Genomic DNA, 16,165 nt, shown 5'->3' on the forward strand with positions numbered 1-16,165 from the left:
TGCTTGCTTGTCCGCCTGATGATGCGGAGCCAAGCGGATCCGTCCTGACTTACAATGTAAGTCAATGGTGACGGATCCATTTTCGCGGATGCAATTGAAAACGATCCGTCCTCCATTGACTTTCAATGTAAGCCAAGACGGATCAGTTTTGACTTGGACTTTTTTTTTAAAGAATAATGCAAACAGATCCATTCTGAATGGATACAAGCATTTGCATTATCGTGCAGATCAGTCTGTGCAGATACAAGACGGATCCGCACCACACGCGAGTGTGAAAGTAGTCTTACCTGTCATTCTAATACTGAATGTAATGATAAGCAGATAACTACAGTCAAGTGTAGAGCAGGGATCATCAACCTTCGGCACTCCAGCTGTTGTGAAATAGAGATGTCCCGAATAGTTCGCCGCGGCAGGCGAACATATGCGATTTTCGGTCCGCCCCCTATTCGTCATCATTGAGTGAACTTTGACCCTGTACCTAACAGTCAGCAGACACATTCCAGCCAATCAGCAGCAGACCCTCCCTCCCAGACCCTCCCACCTCCTGGACAGCATCCATTATAGATTCATTCGGAAGCTGCACTCTTAGTGAGAGGAGGGAGAGTGTAGCTGCTGCTGATTTAATAGGGAAATCGATTGCTAGGCAAGTGTATTCAGTGTCCACTCCAGTCCTGAAGGACTCATCTGATCTCTGCTGTAAGGACAGCACCCCAAAAAGCCATTTTTAGGGCAAGAACATCAGTCTTTTTTTTTTTCTTTTCCTGTGTAATCTAATTGCAGTTGCCTGCCTGCCAGCGTGTGTGTCAGGCTCACAGCGTATACTGTGCCCACTTGCCCAGTGCCACCACTCATATCTGGTGTCACAATAGCTTGCATAAAAAAATAAAAATAAATTGGGACTGTGAAATAATAGCAGTCAGTTGCCTTCACACGTGTGCATTTCAGGGCCTGCCAGGGCACAGTGCCACTCATATTTGGTGTAACAGTAGTGTTCATAAAAAAAGAAAAGAAATTTGACTGTGAAATAATAGCAGTCAGTTGCCTGCCCTTCACACGTGTGCGTTTCAGGGCCTGCCAGGGCATAGTGTCACACCAGTGCAACTCATATCTGGTGTAACAGTAGTGTACATAAAAAAAAAAACTAGAAATTGGACTGTGAAATAATAGCAGTCAGTTGCCTTCACACGTGTGCGTTTCATGGCCTGCCAGGGCACAGTGTCACACCAGTGCAACTCATATCTGGTGTAACAGTAGTGTTCATAAAAAAAAATTTAAGAAAAATGAAATTTGACTGTGAAATAATAGCAGTCAGTTGCCTGCCCTTCACACGTGTGCGTTTCACGGCCTGCCAGGGCACAGTGTCACACCAGTGCCACTCATATCTGGTGTAACAGTAGTGTTCATTTAAAGAAACTCGAAATTTGACTGTGAAATAATACCAGTCAGTTGCCTGCCCTTCACACGTGTGCGTTTCAGGGCCTGCCAGGGCACAGTGTCACACCAGTGCCACTCATATCTGGTGTAACAGTAGTGTACATAAAAAAAAAAACTAGAAATTCAACTGTAATAGATTGAATAGCAGTTAGTTGTCTGCAAGCGTGTGTGTCAGGCCTACAGCGTCTACTCTGCCAACTTCTGCCAGTGCACAGTGCCACTCATATCTGGTGTCACAGTAGCTTGCATGCAAAGAACCACTAATCTAAAAAAAAATTACAGGGAGAGGCAGGCCACCCCACAGGGGCCGTCGGGATCGTGGTGCTGTGATTCCCTTTGGCCCTAGAATAATGCCCAGTGTTCAGAGGCCGTGTACCCTGAACTCGAAAAAAGTTCTGAGGACATAGTTGACTGGCTAACACAGGACACCTTGATGCACCATACTTCTCCAGCTTAGCTTCGGGCACCTTCTCTCAAGTTACCACTCTCCCGCCCGCCGCCACCACTACCACCACAGCTGCTTCACTTGATCTGTCAGAGGAGTTATTTACACATCAGTTGGATGAAATTAGTGATGCGCAACCATTATTGCTAGAGGATGTAGATAACAGGGATATGTCTCAGTCAGACAGCATTACACACATGGACGTACGGTTTGATTATAATGATGTTGTACCCGCTGCCGCTTCCTTTGCTGAGTTGTCAGATACAAGTGAAGCGGTTGGTGATGACGATGTGTCCGTGGATGTCACGTGGGTGCCCGCTAGAAGAGAAGAAGAACAGGGGGAAAATTCAGATGGGGAGACAGAGAGGAGGAGGAGGAGATGAGTTGTAAGCAGGGGGAGGTCGTCGCAAGGAGCTAGTGGCACAGTCAGACGGCATGCATCAGCACCCGGGGTCAGCCAGACAGCACACCAATCAACGCATGCTGTTGCCACCACCAGAATGGCGTCATTGCAGAACTCAACAGTGTGGCATTTTTTTGTGTGTCTGCCTCTGACAACAGCGATGACATTTGCAACCTGTGCCAAAAGAAACTGAGTCATGGGAAGTCCAACACCCACCTAGGTACAACTGATTTGCGAAGGCACATGATCGCACATCAAAACGCCTATGGGATTAACACATGAGTACAAGCAGCACACAAACTCAAAGCCACCATCCTCCTCCTGGTCCAGCATCTTCAGCCACGTCAGCCACTGCTGTCCTCCTTGCCCCCTCTCAACCATCCGCCACTCCGTCTCTCGCCTTGAGCAGTTCCTGCTCATCTGCCCACAGTCAGGTGTCTGTCAAGGACATGTTTGAGTGTAAGAAGCCAATGTCACAAAGTCACCCCCTTGCCCGGCGTCTGACAGCTGGCTTGTCTGAACTCTTAGCCCTCCAGCTTTTACCATACAAGCTGGTGAAGTCTGAGGCCTTCAAAAAATTTATAGCTATTGGGACACCGCAGTGGAAGGTACCCGGACAAAATTTCTTTGCACAAAAGGCAATCCCCAACCTGTACTAGATTGTGCAAAAGGAAGTAATGGCATGTCTGGCACACAGTGTTGGGGCAAGGATCCATCTGACCACTGATACCTGGTCTGCAAAGCACAGTCAGGGGAGGTATATCACCTACACTGTGCATTGGGTAAACCTGCTGACGGCTGCCAAGCATGGAATGTGTGGCTCTGCAGAGGAGTTGGTGAAACCGCCACGACTTGCAGGCAGGCCTGCTGCCACCTCCTCTACTCCTCCTCCTCCATCCACTTCCATAACCTCCTCGGCTGAGTCCTCTTCTGCTGCTGCGTCTTGCTCCATATCAACGGCACCCCCCCAGCTCCCCAGGGGCTATTTCACATCCCGGATACGACAGTGTCACGCCGTTTTGGGGTTGACTTGCCTGAAAGCAGAGAGTCACACCGGACCAGCACTCCTGTCCGCTCTGAACGCACAGGTGGATCAGTGGCTGACTCCGCACCAACTGGAGATCGGCAAAGTGGTGTGTGACAACGGAAGCAATTTGTGGCAAGTTGACACATGTGCCGTGCATGGCACATGTGTGTAATCTGATCGTACAGCGCTTTGTGCATAAGTACTCAGGATTACAGGACATCTTCAAGCAGGCCAGGAAGGTGTGTGGCCATTTCAGGCGTTCCTACACGGCCATGGCTCACTTTTCAGACATTCAGCGCCGAAACAACATGCCAGTGAAGCGCTTGATTTGCGACAGCCCGACACATTGGAATTCAACACTCCTAATGTTCGACCACCTACTCCAACAAGAAAAAGCCGTCAACGAGTATTTGTATGACCGGGTTGCTAGGACAGCCTCTGCGGAGCTGGGAATTTTTTTGCCACGTTACTGGACGCTCATGCGCAATGCCTGTAGGCTCATGCGTCCTTTTGAGGAGGTGACAAACCTAGTCAGTCACACCGAAGGCACCATCAGCGACATCATCCCATTTGTTTTCTTCCTGGAGCGTGCCCTGCGAAGGGTGCTGGATCAGGCCATAGATGAGCGTGAAGAGGAAGAGTTGTGGTCACCATCACCACCACCAGAAACAGCCTTATCTGCATCGCTTGCTGGACCTGCGGCAACACCGGAAGAGGAGTGTGAGGAAGAGGAGTCAGAGGAGGAATGTGGCTTTGAGGAGGAGGAGGAAGACCAACCACAACAGGCATCCCAGGGTGCTCGTTGTCACCTATCTGGTACCCGTGGTGTTGTACGTGGCTGGGGGGAAGAACATACCTTCAGTGAGATCACTGAGGACGAGGAACAGGACATAAGTAGCTCGGCATCCAACCTTGTGCAAATGGGGTCTTTCATGCTGTCGTGCCTATTGAGGGACCCTCGTATAAAAAGGCTGAAGGAGAACGACCTGTACTGGGTGTCCACGCTACTAGATCCCCGGTATAAGCAGAAAGTGCCTGAAATGTTACCGTATTGCCGGAAGTCGGAAAGGATGCAGCAGTTCCAAAATAAATTAAAAAGTATGCTTTACACAGCGTATAAGAGTGATGTCACAGCACGACGGGAATCTAACAGGGGAAGAGGTGAAAGTAATCCTCCTCCTACCACGACCACGCCAGCAAGGACAAGACGCTTTACAGACTTGTTGATGGAGGACATGCAGAGCTTTTTAAGTCCTACGCATCGCCACAGCCCTTTGGGGTCCACCCTCAGAGAACGACTCGACCGACAGGTAGCAGACTACCTCAGCCTTAACTGCAGATATCTACACTCTGAGGAGCGATGAACCCCTTGACTACTGGGTGTGCAGGCTTGACCTGTGGCCTGAGCTATGCCAATTTGCGATAGAACTTGTGGCCTGCCCTGCTTTAAGTGTCCTGTCAGAAAAGACCTTCAGTGCAGCAGGAGATATTGTCACTGAGAAGAGAAGTCACCTAGGTCAAAAAAGTCTAGATTACCTCACCTTTATTAAGATGAATGAGGGATGGATCCCGAAGGGACTGACAGTGGGCGATACATTCGACTAAAAAATGCCTGGTGATGAGATGAGCTGTCCTTGGGCTAAAAATGGTCCACACGCTGCTGTATTTTATCTCTGAATGCCGGATGACTTGCGTGACTTATCCGCCACGTACTAGGGTTCAAGCCGCAATGTTTTAGGGCACTTTCTGCATGGAAAACAAACATCAATTTTTCTGGCCGCTGCTACAGCAGCGGCTGCAACAATACCTAATTTTTCAGGCATGTGTACATGCCTAATTTTTCTGGCCTCTGGTGCTGCACTGTGGCTTCAAAAAACAAACAAAAAAAAAGTCACATACATGTGTCAATTCCCCTTCGTGATCGTTACCTTGTTGTGGTGAAGGGGCTTCCGTATCACAATGTAGCGACCACCTCTATGAGTGTGTTGGCAATGGCAATGTTGGCACACCCCAGATGACAAGGTCGTTGCTTCATTGTGAACAGACCAAAAGCGATCGGCTGGATAATTTTGCATAGAAAAAACATAATTTTCTTTGTGATCATCTAAGTTGATCATTAAAGCCTACTAGGCCAACAATGGGCCCACACTGCAGAATCATTGTTTTCTGGGTCACTTAACTGTCACTGAACTACCTCAGCGCAACCATAGACTTTGAAAAAACCCCATCGCCTGCAATCTCCTAAACGTGCGCACAAGCACAGTCATCACTACACCAAGAAATAAAATGTATGTCATGAGTGTGTCAACTATTGACAACTCTTTGCGGTTGTCTAAAATCTATTCCATACATCGGCCCCTGATAGGGGGCGTAACAGGGATTAAATTGATAGGAATAGTACTACTTAACACGCCACTCATATCTGGTGGCACATTAGATTGGACGCGCAGTGCCCCAAATTTGAAGTAGGAGGACCGACCATCTTTTTCCATCTCCCGGTTTCTTAAAATCGATGCCATATACACGTCCCCTGATAGGGGACGTAACAGGGATTAAACTGATAAGAATAGTAGTGCTTAACACACTTTATAATAATAATAATACTAGTGAACGTAACAGGGATTAAACTGATAGGAATAGTACTACTTAAAGGGATTCTGTCACCTCCCCTAAGCCAAAAAACGATTTTAAAGCAGCCATGAAGCACAGCTTACCTGGATTAGGCTGTGCTCTTTTATCTTGAAATCCGTCCAGCAGTTACTGCAAAAAACGACTTTGATTGATATGTAAATGTGTCCTGAAGGTGCCCAGAGGGGCGTTTTTTTCTTCTTAGAGAGCCCAGTACCGCCCCTCTTTCAGTGCCCAGCCCGCCTTCCTTGTACTTTCTAACCGCCGCCCCCAGCCTGCCACAGCCTCTCCTCCCTCTCCTCCCCCTCCCTCACGCCGAACGAACTTTCGCACAGGCGCAGTACCCACTGAGGGCTGCGCCTGTGCAATCAGCAGGAGACTGAGGGCAGCAGCTTCATCTTCGTCACTGGGCATGCGCTGAGCCCAGTGACGTCCGATGCTCGCTCTTCCCTCAGTCAGCAGATTATATAACCAGTCTAGGCTACTTTCACTTATGCGTTTCTGGCAGAGGATCTCAAATCTGGACAAACACTGTTTTGTCCCCATTCATTGTCAATGGGTCAAAACAGAACAAACCAGATCAGGATGCATTCCGTTCCGTTTTTTTCAATGTTTTGACCGGACACAAAACCGCTGCAAGCTGCGGTTTTGTGTCTGATCTGCAAAACTGAGCAAACCGGGTGCGGCACCATTGACTTATTGATTTTCAAGCCGGATCTGGTTTGTTCACTTTCTATTTAATACAATTGGATCCGGAAGAAACTGATGCATCTGGATGTATTAAATGAAACTGATGCGTTTTATTCAGGTTTTGAGATCCTGTGCCTGATGTGAAAGTAGCCTTAGATGGCCCAATGTGTGAGGGGCCTGAACTAAACTTGTAGCTCTGTAGAATTGTAGTTGCCTTATTTGCTGAAGGGTTAGTTCTTTTCCAGACTGGTATATGGGGACTAAAGTGAACCCAGCTCAAGTCATCAGGAGACTGATTTTCATAGTGCATACTTTACATAATTATATGTGCTCCCTTTTATCTAGGTTGCCTATTTTTCCTTGGGTTTGGTGTCTGTCATGTTGGCCATTATTTTCAGCATTACACAGCCGGGCTTGAGCATCTTCTATTCAGGGGTCCACTTCTGGGTAGGCTTTCCGGTAAGTATCGCTAAACTATGTTCCTCTACCCCTGTATCTCTTGGTCAGTTACCTAATTAGGGTTGCTAACGTTGTTTTTTGTAGCCCAACTTCCTTACACTGACCCTCCAGGTTACACAGAACTTTTCAGATTATCTGGTATATCTGGTATAACTTGGTAGAGTTCTGTGTTCCCTTGTTCTTAATTTTAGATGACTAGGAAAGACTTCACAACTACTGTATAGACAAGTCTCCTGGTGCAGGACCTGCTCTAATGGACCCTCCTCTATGACGGCCATATTAGTAAACATAGACAAGGATTGTCTTCATGTTACAGCAATATAAGGTTGGACAGTTCTCCAATTGGATTGCGTGGGTGTTAGGAGATGGTTCCCAAACCAGATGCATATAATTAGTAAGACTCCTGTACTCCACTTGGGTTTCAATATAATGCTTTTTTTTTTGTGCGGTTCCAGTCAAAAACGTTTTTCGGCTAAACAGCCTTCTTCAGTACAACTGGAAAGGCATATAAAGTGTCACAATAAGTGTGCAATAGTCATACAGCACATAGTATATTGGTTACAATTTGAACAGAAGAAGAAAATTATATCGATATAACATATTGAAAGAACGCAGTCCGTCATCTGGGGACCCTGGGGGATCCTTGTCTTCGGAGGTGCCTTTAGCGGCGTGGAGGACGTAGGAGGTGGGCTAATTTTCCAATGGATCACTTGGATGTTTTGCAGGGGTTCAGGTTGGGCGATCAGGCATCATAATACGTTATAGGCAAAGGTGTGCAGAGGGTAGGTGGAATTAAGGAGTAAATAGGAGAGATTATAACATAATGTACATCCTGTCAGGAGCAAAAATTGTGGGTATAATATATGTGGGGTCTTCTAGTGCTAAATATCATATTATGCCCCTTGTGGTATGGCCTTTATTAATGCTGGGTAGGTACATGGGTAAGTGGGTAAGCTGCTTATCAGAAAACTTCATCAGACATAGTATGAAATCAGGCATAATATAGAAAGGCACCTCCGATGACAAGGATCCCCCAGGGTCCCCAGATGATGGACTGCGTTCTTTCAATATGTTATATCGATATAATTTTCTTCTTCTAATCAAATTGTAGCCGATATACTATGTGCTGTATGACTATTGCACACTTATTGTGACACTTTATATGCCTTTCCAGTTGTACTACAGAAGGCTGTTTAGCCGAAAAAACGTTTTTGACTGGAACCGCAGAAAATAAAAGCATTATATTGAAACCCAAGTGGAGTACAGGAGTCTTACTAATTATTGTCTTCATGTTACAATCACCTTCTGGGTCAGAAAATGTCATAACCTACTGATTTTATCTTTACTATGCCATTATATTCCCTCAGTGAACAATGCATTGCACTTATAGGGGTTGTCCAGATTCAGAGCTGATTCCGGACATATCCCCATTTTCACCCAGGCAGCCCCCCTGACTTGAGCATTGAAGCAGTTCATGCTCTGATGCTCTCCTTTGCCCTGAGCTGTATCGCGCAGGACAAAGGCATTTTCTGGAGTTCCGGTGACGAACTGGGCTCTCCTTAGGGCTGTCAGCCGGAGGCTGCTAACATCAGGGGGACTGCCTGGGTGAAATTATGGGGGTACATATATATATATATAGTATATAACATGGACATCAGTGTTATAGGACATACCCTGGCGACCAGGATGTGGTCATTGTACTTATTGCTGGATGGATAAACCATTAACACAGCACTGTACACATGAGACAGAATTCATTCACCAGCCTTTTTTTCTCCTACTGTCATGTTACTGAAAACCTCATTATTTTATTTATGGCTTATTTCTTCATAGTTCCTTGTGTCTGGACTACTGAATCTTGTGGCTTACAGGTTCCCAAACATATGGTGGGTAAGTGTTGGCCTTTCTTTACAAAGTAGGTATCCAGAGTTAGTGCTGCATTACTGCTTAAGAACACAAATGTGTGGAAATAGAGATAAAGGGGGTCATTTATCAAACTGGCGTAAAGTAGAACTGGTTTAGTTGCCCATAGCAACCAATCAGATTCCACTTTTCATTTTGGACAGCTCCTTTAGAAAATGAAAGGTGGAATCTGATTGGTTGCTATGGGCAACTAAGCTAGTTCTACTTTACACCAGTTTGATAAATGACCCCAAAAGAGCTTATAATTAGGGGGTTTAGTTGATACCTTATTGTGTGTTCTGTAATACTTACTTCTTTCTCTTTTCTAATTTACCCACATAGAGGACACTTGCCTTCATTTCCCTTTTAGTCAACTTTGGTGTGTCTATTGGGGGACTGGTCATTACAGTTGATGATACTCATCGTTTCTACTGGATGGGACCTGATGAACAAGCCTGTTATAATCTTGTTAATGGACGTGGATATTACAGAGCAACAAGCGGCTACAATGATTATGAGCTGCAGAGATGCCTAGATGGAATCCGCAAATACAAGGTTACCACTTCTACTTTCATTGTTATAATATCCTGTAATATTCCTTCTTAGAAATGTAAATTGATATTGGTTTGCTACATATCTTTTTCATACGATGAATTTCAGACCCAAAGGTAAAACAAATTAAAAGGAGTGAATATTATCTATATATCGGTATTTCCTATTGCTTGTATAGCCGCAACATATCTTACCTTTGCTGTACAAAGATTGACCGTTCACGTCAGCCCCAGTCTAATTTCCCTACCTGAAGCATAGACTAGGTCAAATTTGAGGTCTTTTTTACATGGGGCTGAAGTAAGTTATTCATGAAGTTGCACTGTGACTTTGTTGAATAACTTTGGTAATTCTTTTTAAAGGGTTTCTGTCACGAGACACTAAATTAAACTGGCTGACATTAGCGATGTGCTAGTGTCAGCTGCACCTAACTAGCCTATTCCTAGTTTTATCCATGCCCCGTTACTCCATAAATGTTACTTTTATAGTATGCATATTAGCCTCTAGGAGCAGGGGGGAGGGGGGGCATTGCTCCTGCTTCTATAGGCTCAGTTCTCCCACCTCTGTCACCTCCCTCCAAGTTTTAATTGCCAGGGCTAGGCAGCTGTTCGCATCCTCCTGCCGGCCCTGAGCGCATGGTAAATCTTGCGCCTGCGCCATGCCGTTCAGTATTCAGCACAGTAAGGAAGTCGGCAGCCACTGAGCGTCCTTACTTTACTATGCCTGTGCTGAATACTGAACGGCGCAGGCGTGAGATTTAACATGAATGTAGGGCCGGCAGGAGGATGCGAACGCTGCCTGGCCCTGTCAATCAAGGCTTGGAGGGAGGTGACCGAGGTGGGAGAACGGAGCCTATAGGAGCTGAGGCAATTGCCCCCCCCCCCCCCCCCCTTGCTCATAGAGGCTAATTTCCATATTATAAAAGTTACATTTATGGAGTAACAGGGGCATGGATAAAACTAGGAACAGGCTAATGTCAGCCAGTTTAATTTTGGTATTTCTGGTGACAGAAACCTTTTAAAGTGGAAAACCACTTTAAGACTTGAAACCGAACTTGGCTTTGGTTCTGACTGGTACGGAAACGGATCTCCATACAGTATTGATGTAACATCCAAAGCTCCCTTCGCTCATCACTAGTGACAATGTATGACGAACAAAGTACACTTCATTTTTTTTTTGTTATATGTATATTTCTGTAAAATCCTATTGTTCATTTCCCCTTTTATGTGTCTCAAAATAATATATATTTTCTCATTTTCAGTTTCTAATAAAATGCTTGACATATATGACCTTGGTGATCATGATCTGGGGTCTCTGCATGGCAATCCTAAGCGTGGGCATGAGAGTGAAGTCATTTTGGTCTTCCTGCAAATTAGAGGTAAGTGACAGAATGTCATATTAATACAGTACTTACTGGTGATGATTCAGTAATGGGTGATGCAAATATCAATCCTTTATGAGCAGCTTTATGATATACATATTACATGTCATCTTCACAGTATGGCAGCATTGTGATCATAGTGATACAGTATTAGGACATAATTAAAAGGGTTTTCCAAGATTTTTAAACTGATGACCTATACTCTGGATAGGTCATCTGTATTTGATTGGTGGGGGACCTTCTCGCAGTTTGGTCTAGGTCATGTGACTTTATGTTCATCAGTCACACGGCCATAGGCTCAGATCAGCCTCATTAAAGTGAACGGATGTTTTAATACATCTGGTTACAGTTAACCTGCCGCCACAACGTACAGTATATAGTCATATTGCAGGTGGCAAATTGTTAAAAAAGGTTGGACAACTCCTTTACCCTTTATAATGCAAGGGATGTATGGAGATGACTCACAAGCTGAGCGCACTCCATAACTATATAATACAACAGACACCTGCTAGCAATGACTGGGATCAGAGATTACTCCAATCCCAGTAATTTGACCCCTCAGATGCCACAATCAATAGTGACCACAGCTTCTGAGGTGTTAGAGGGAGGGGGCTCCCTCTGTCTTTTGATCGGAGCCCCTGCAGTGAAATTGTGGAGATCTGATTGGTTGCTATAGCAGCCTTGACTTTGTTAAGGCTCCCAGGCCTGCCATAGCAGATTGCCTGATTAAGTTGTGCCTGCAGCACAGTTTAAGGGGTTCTACACCTTTTGATTACTGATGATCTATCCTTTGGATAGATCATCAGCATCTAATCAGCTGCCACGGCCTTGTCGCTGTTTCCCACAGGCCAGTGATGTTACAACTACTTTCACTGGCCTGGACGTGGCTTAGCCCCATTGAAGTGAACTGGGCTGAGCCACACCCAGACCAGTGATAATAGACCTATCCTAGGTCATCAATATTACAAAGGCAGACTTTAAGGCCCTTTGCACTGGCTGATCATCAGCCAGATAATCACTAGCAAGCATTCGTAGGAATGTTCGTTAATCATGATCTGCTGGTGTAAAGTGCCGCCCTTTACCCTATTTAATGAGCGAAACCCTCTTTCATCGGGTAATATGATCACTCGTGCAGTCATCTAAATCTTTGTTTGCAGGCAGCAGATCGTGTCATCTAAACATCACTCTGCTGCCGGCAAACAATGATTCTGTATAGGGGTGAGTGATAGCATTAGCGATTGTTCCTCCCATACTGTGGAGGAGATCTCTGCATTTAAATGCAAAGGTTTCCTTTATGAACAAGCAGGTATTTGCCACGACAGAACCAACAATCGTCTGCTCTATCTAGCAGTGTAAAGAGGCCTTTACACTGAGAGAGTGGGGGTCTTTTACAAAGACCAGCTTTTTACTCAGATCTTTTACTCCCCTTTTGTGTTGGCTTTGCTGGCGGAAGATGTGCCCAATTTATGATGAGGCACATGCCTTCAGCAGTCTGTGCGCCTGGTAGAAAACCTAGACCAGGCCCTGGCTGGAGTAGTCTTTTTCCAACATTTACACCTGTTTCCAGACGTAAATGTTGGTAAATTTGTCAGGGCCAATGTTCTGGCCCCCAGCAGGCCCCCCACTATACCCTTGAGAAAATATTGTCACACTGGTGTTCAAATAGTCACAAAAGGGATCATGCAAAAAATTTTACGCCAAAAAAATAATGTAAAAATGTTTGTAAATGTCTCCCATTGTTCTTGCATTAGGACCCTCAGTTTTGTCATGATTACAGGCCTAGGTATAAAAACGTCATTAGCTTTATCTCTGTACTGTTCTTTGATGCATTAGATATACTGTTAATAATGTTTCATACATGTGTTATCTTTTACAGAAAACTGATGAGAACGATGATGCTCTGATAAAACCAAATCCTTCTGATGATATCATCATTGCCTAAAGAGTGGTAAAATCCACTGATCTAAGGGATAGTTGTAAAATCATATAATGTAAGGGGAAAGCAGTTGGATTATAATTTTTTTAAAGGCTGGGATATATGCATGTTGGTGCCAACCTTAGCATTGTGTTTAGTATTATACCATATAATCGCATAAGATGATTACAGAATGTGCACTGCAGAATACACCTACCCTGCTATACCACTGAATCAATCCTCTCCATGTTATGGAATCCAGTGTGGTTCATTTCCACTAGTCTGGTGTTTCTGATTATGTAGCATTTCTGTTTTGTCATAATCAAATATATAATTGTTACTTGCCACTTGTTTCGCTACATACTGATGTGTAATCCCACTACATAATAAAGCAAATCTCCATTTCACATGCCTTTAATTTTTGCCATTGATTTAAAGAACCAATTTTTATGATTAGGACTAGAGATGAGCAAATCAGTCCATAACAAGCCAGGTTCATTATGAACTTTCCAAAATGTCATCCGCCAGACGAACCTGAAGATTTTCAGGTTCGCTTCGGACAAATCCAGTAAAACAGCATGCAGCACCATTTTACTGAACATGTTGGTTGGAAAAAGTATGAGGGAGGAAGAAGGATGCTCACGTGACCCTGAATGGAAGTGGGGGGGGGGGGGGTGCTTGCCATGATTGGCTCATCCAGGCTGTCAACCTGTGAGCCAATCAGTTCTTCAGCAGGCAAGGAGGTGTCCTAGCAGGACGAGCAGATTGTCATTCTCTGTTGGGCTGTGAATGAGTGTGGATGGGTCTATGCTATATCTGACAGAAACCGATCTTGGGGACAGTGGACAGTCGCAATCAAGCTTCTCATCTAGTGTCAGGGACAGTGAAGGGAAAGGCTAGAAATAAGAATAATTGTGTAGAATAGGGAAAGACAGGGAAAGCTGAGAAGTGAGGAGCTTAGACTGAGTGTGTGTGCCTGGCAGCTGTCACGATCAGTTTTGGGGAAAAACTCCACACTAAACACAGGAGGGAAGGGAAACAGTAAGTGGGCCTGGAAACAAGGGAAGGAACAGGTCACCTCCTAAACAACCCTAATCTGGGCCCTAACTACCTATCAATATGAATAGATCTTGAAGGTAGGAATATTCATATGCTGGATACCTAGGCCCTTATATCCCTATAAGGCCCTGGAATGAGGTTAGGACCAGAGACGACCGATTCCTCCCCAGATGGACAAATGGAAGTCTGTCTCAGGCATAGATACAAACAGGGAATGTAACAAACACAAAACAATAAAAAAAGACAAGACTTATCTGAAAGTAGAAAACTGGCAACTCCAGAAGCACCACAGGGTACAACCGACCAGCTACTTAGAAGGTAGGAAGGAAATCCTTAAACCACACCTCCAAGAGTGAGAAGCGGCTACTTATGGGAAAAGTTAATTACTAACAAGCAACACCTGAAACGAGGTCTGTGGCATTCACCAAAACACAGACACAATAAGATCCACAGTGAAGTTGTCAATTTAACCCACAAGTTGCCAGTCTCTCTGATCTCCTGGTACCTGCCACGGGAATATCCGTGACAGCAGCAGGGCCTTAGTTAGAGGTCATGCTGCCCTAGGTTCTGTGGTTAAATACCCTGATAAAGGTATGCAAAGGGCCCACTAAGCACCTGGGGGATCCCTTGCCGCTTGGGAGGTTTCTACGAAATATGTCCCTCTTATGGAGCAAGTAAACGTGACGCCAGTTGCAGTTAAGCAACAAGGACATGGAGTCCCCTTTGTAGATGGTAACCTTAGTACCCAGGGTAGGATTGCCAGAGTGGTGTAAAGTGGCCTACAATGTCTCTGTAGATGTTGTTGTATACACATGTCAGTGTTCCTACCTGGATATGGTTGGATCCCAGATGATCCCAGTGAAGTGGTCCGAAGCAGTGCAAAAAAGGGGGAGCTGAACTTGGATAATGACTAAGTAGAATAAATGGAGTCCAGACTCGTAGTAACAGTTAACACAGCTCTACTTAGCATAAATGGTAATCAAAACAGTTTCCAAACGGTATCTTGGTCATCAGTAGGTATTGGCTTAATCTGGCAAGCAAATACTTCTCTGCAACAATCTTAGCTCTGCTATGCTAGCTGGAGTAAATAGGAACTTTCCTCTTCTGCTGGAACTTAGTCTGTCTCTTTTTTTAATCCTAAGAACTTCTTGTCCTGGCTTTGGAGTACCTCAAGCTCACTTATGCTTGGGTGTGCACAACCTCCAGTGATAAGGCTGGCATAGGACTATCAGCACCTGTCCAGACAGGACCAGGCCTGCTGCCCTCCCCTAGCTGGGGTTAAGTCAACTCCTCACACAACCTCTGCCCACGAGGGATAAGGGTAGACTGACCTACTCACTAACTAAACTCCTCCCTCTCTAGAGAGGGCTGGAATGGAATTAGGAGGTTCCTCTCCAGGGAAACTAACCTTGCCAATGTTGCCGCCATCTGCTGGTAGACCAGGCAATTAAATGAACATAACAGTTTCATGAACATAAATATGCACATTATGAGAAGATGACATGAAGCACATTAGGTGATATAAATTAGCACATAGGAGAAAGTAGCAAGGTGCCAAAAGGAGTGGTAATAGCACATTACATTCCCCTTTACTTAAGAGGCAAGCCGCCCTTGGCTTGTGCTCGGGGTATTCAAAAGATAAATACCAACATACAGTCAGGTCCATAAATATTGGGACATTGACACAATTCTAACATTTGTGGCTCTATACACCACCACAATGGATTTGAAATGAAACGAACAAGATGTGCTTTAACTGCAGACTGTCAGCTTTAATTTGAGGGTATTTACATCCAAACCAGGTGAACGGTGCAGGAATTACAACAGTTTGCATATGTGCCTCCCACTTGTTAAGGAACCAAAAGTATTGGGACAAAATATTAATTATAAATCAAACTTTCACTTTTTAATACTTGGTTGCAAATCCTTTGCAGTCAATTACAGCCTGAAGTCTGGAACGCATAGACATCACAAGACACTGGGTTTCATTCCTGGTGATGCTCTGCCAGGTCTCTACTGCAACTGTCTTCAGTTTCTGCTTGTTTTTGGGGCATTTTATACTAGTGATGTCCCGAACTAATCACCGGCGAACAGTTCACGGCGAACATGGCTTGTTCGCGTTCACCGCGGCGGGCGAATATATGCGATGTTCGGTCCGCCCCCTATACATCATCATTGAGCAAACTTTGACCCTGTACCTCACAGTCAGCAGACACATTCCAGCCAATCAGCAGCAGACCCTCCCACCTCCTGGACAGCATCCATTTTAGATT

At 45.0% G+C, this 16,165-nt stretch overlaps 1 protein-coding gene across 1 annotated transcript in view; it reads left to right on the top strand.

Annotated features, from left to right (window-relative positions):
- Positions 1-13,240, top strand: part of LOC122941232 — a 31,367-nt gene extending 18,127 nt beyond the window's left edge. The window contains exons 3-7 of the mRNA XM_044298308.1: positions 6,973-7,086; positions 8,920-8,976; positions 9,331-9,543; positions 10,799-10,915; positions 12,795-13,240. Of these exons, the coding sequence (XP_044154243.1) occupies positions 6,973-7,086; positions 8,920-8,976; positions 9,331-9,543; positions 10,799-10,915; positions 12,795-12,860 (567 nt within the window). The 3' untranslated portion in view covers positions 12,861-13,240. The remainder of the gene's footprint in view (positions 1-6,972; positions 7,087-8,919; positions 8,977-9,330; positions 9,544-10,798; positions 10,916-12,794) is intronic.
- Positions 13,241-16,165: the final 2,925 nt, after the last annotated feature.

This window comes from Bufo gargarizans, chromosome 6, assembly GCF_014858855.1.
Source record: "Bufo gargarizans isolate SCDJY-AF-19 chromosome 6, ASM1485885v1, whole genome shotgun sequence".
In the NCBI taxonomy this organism is placed as follows: Eukaryota; Metazoa; Chordata; class Amphibia; order Anura; family Bufonidae; genus Bufo; species Bufo gargarizans.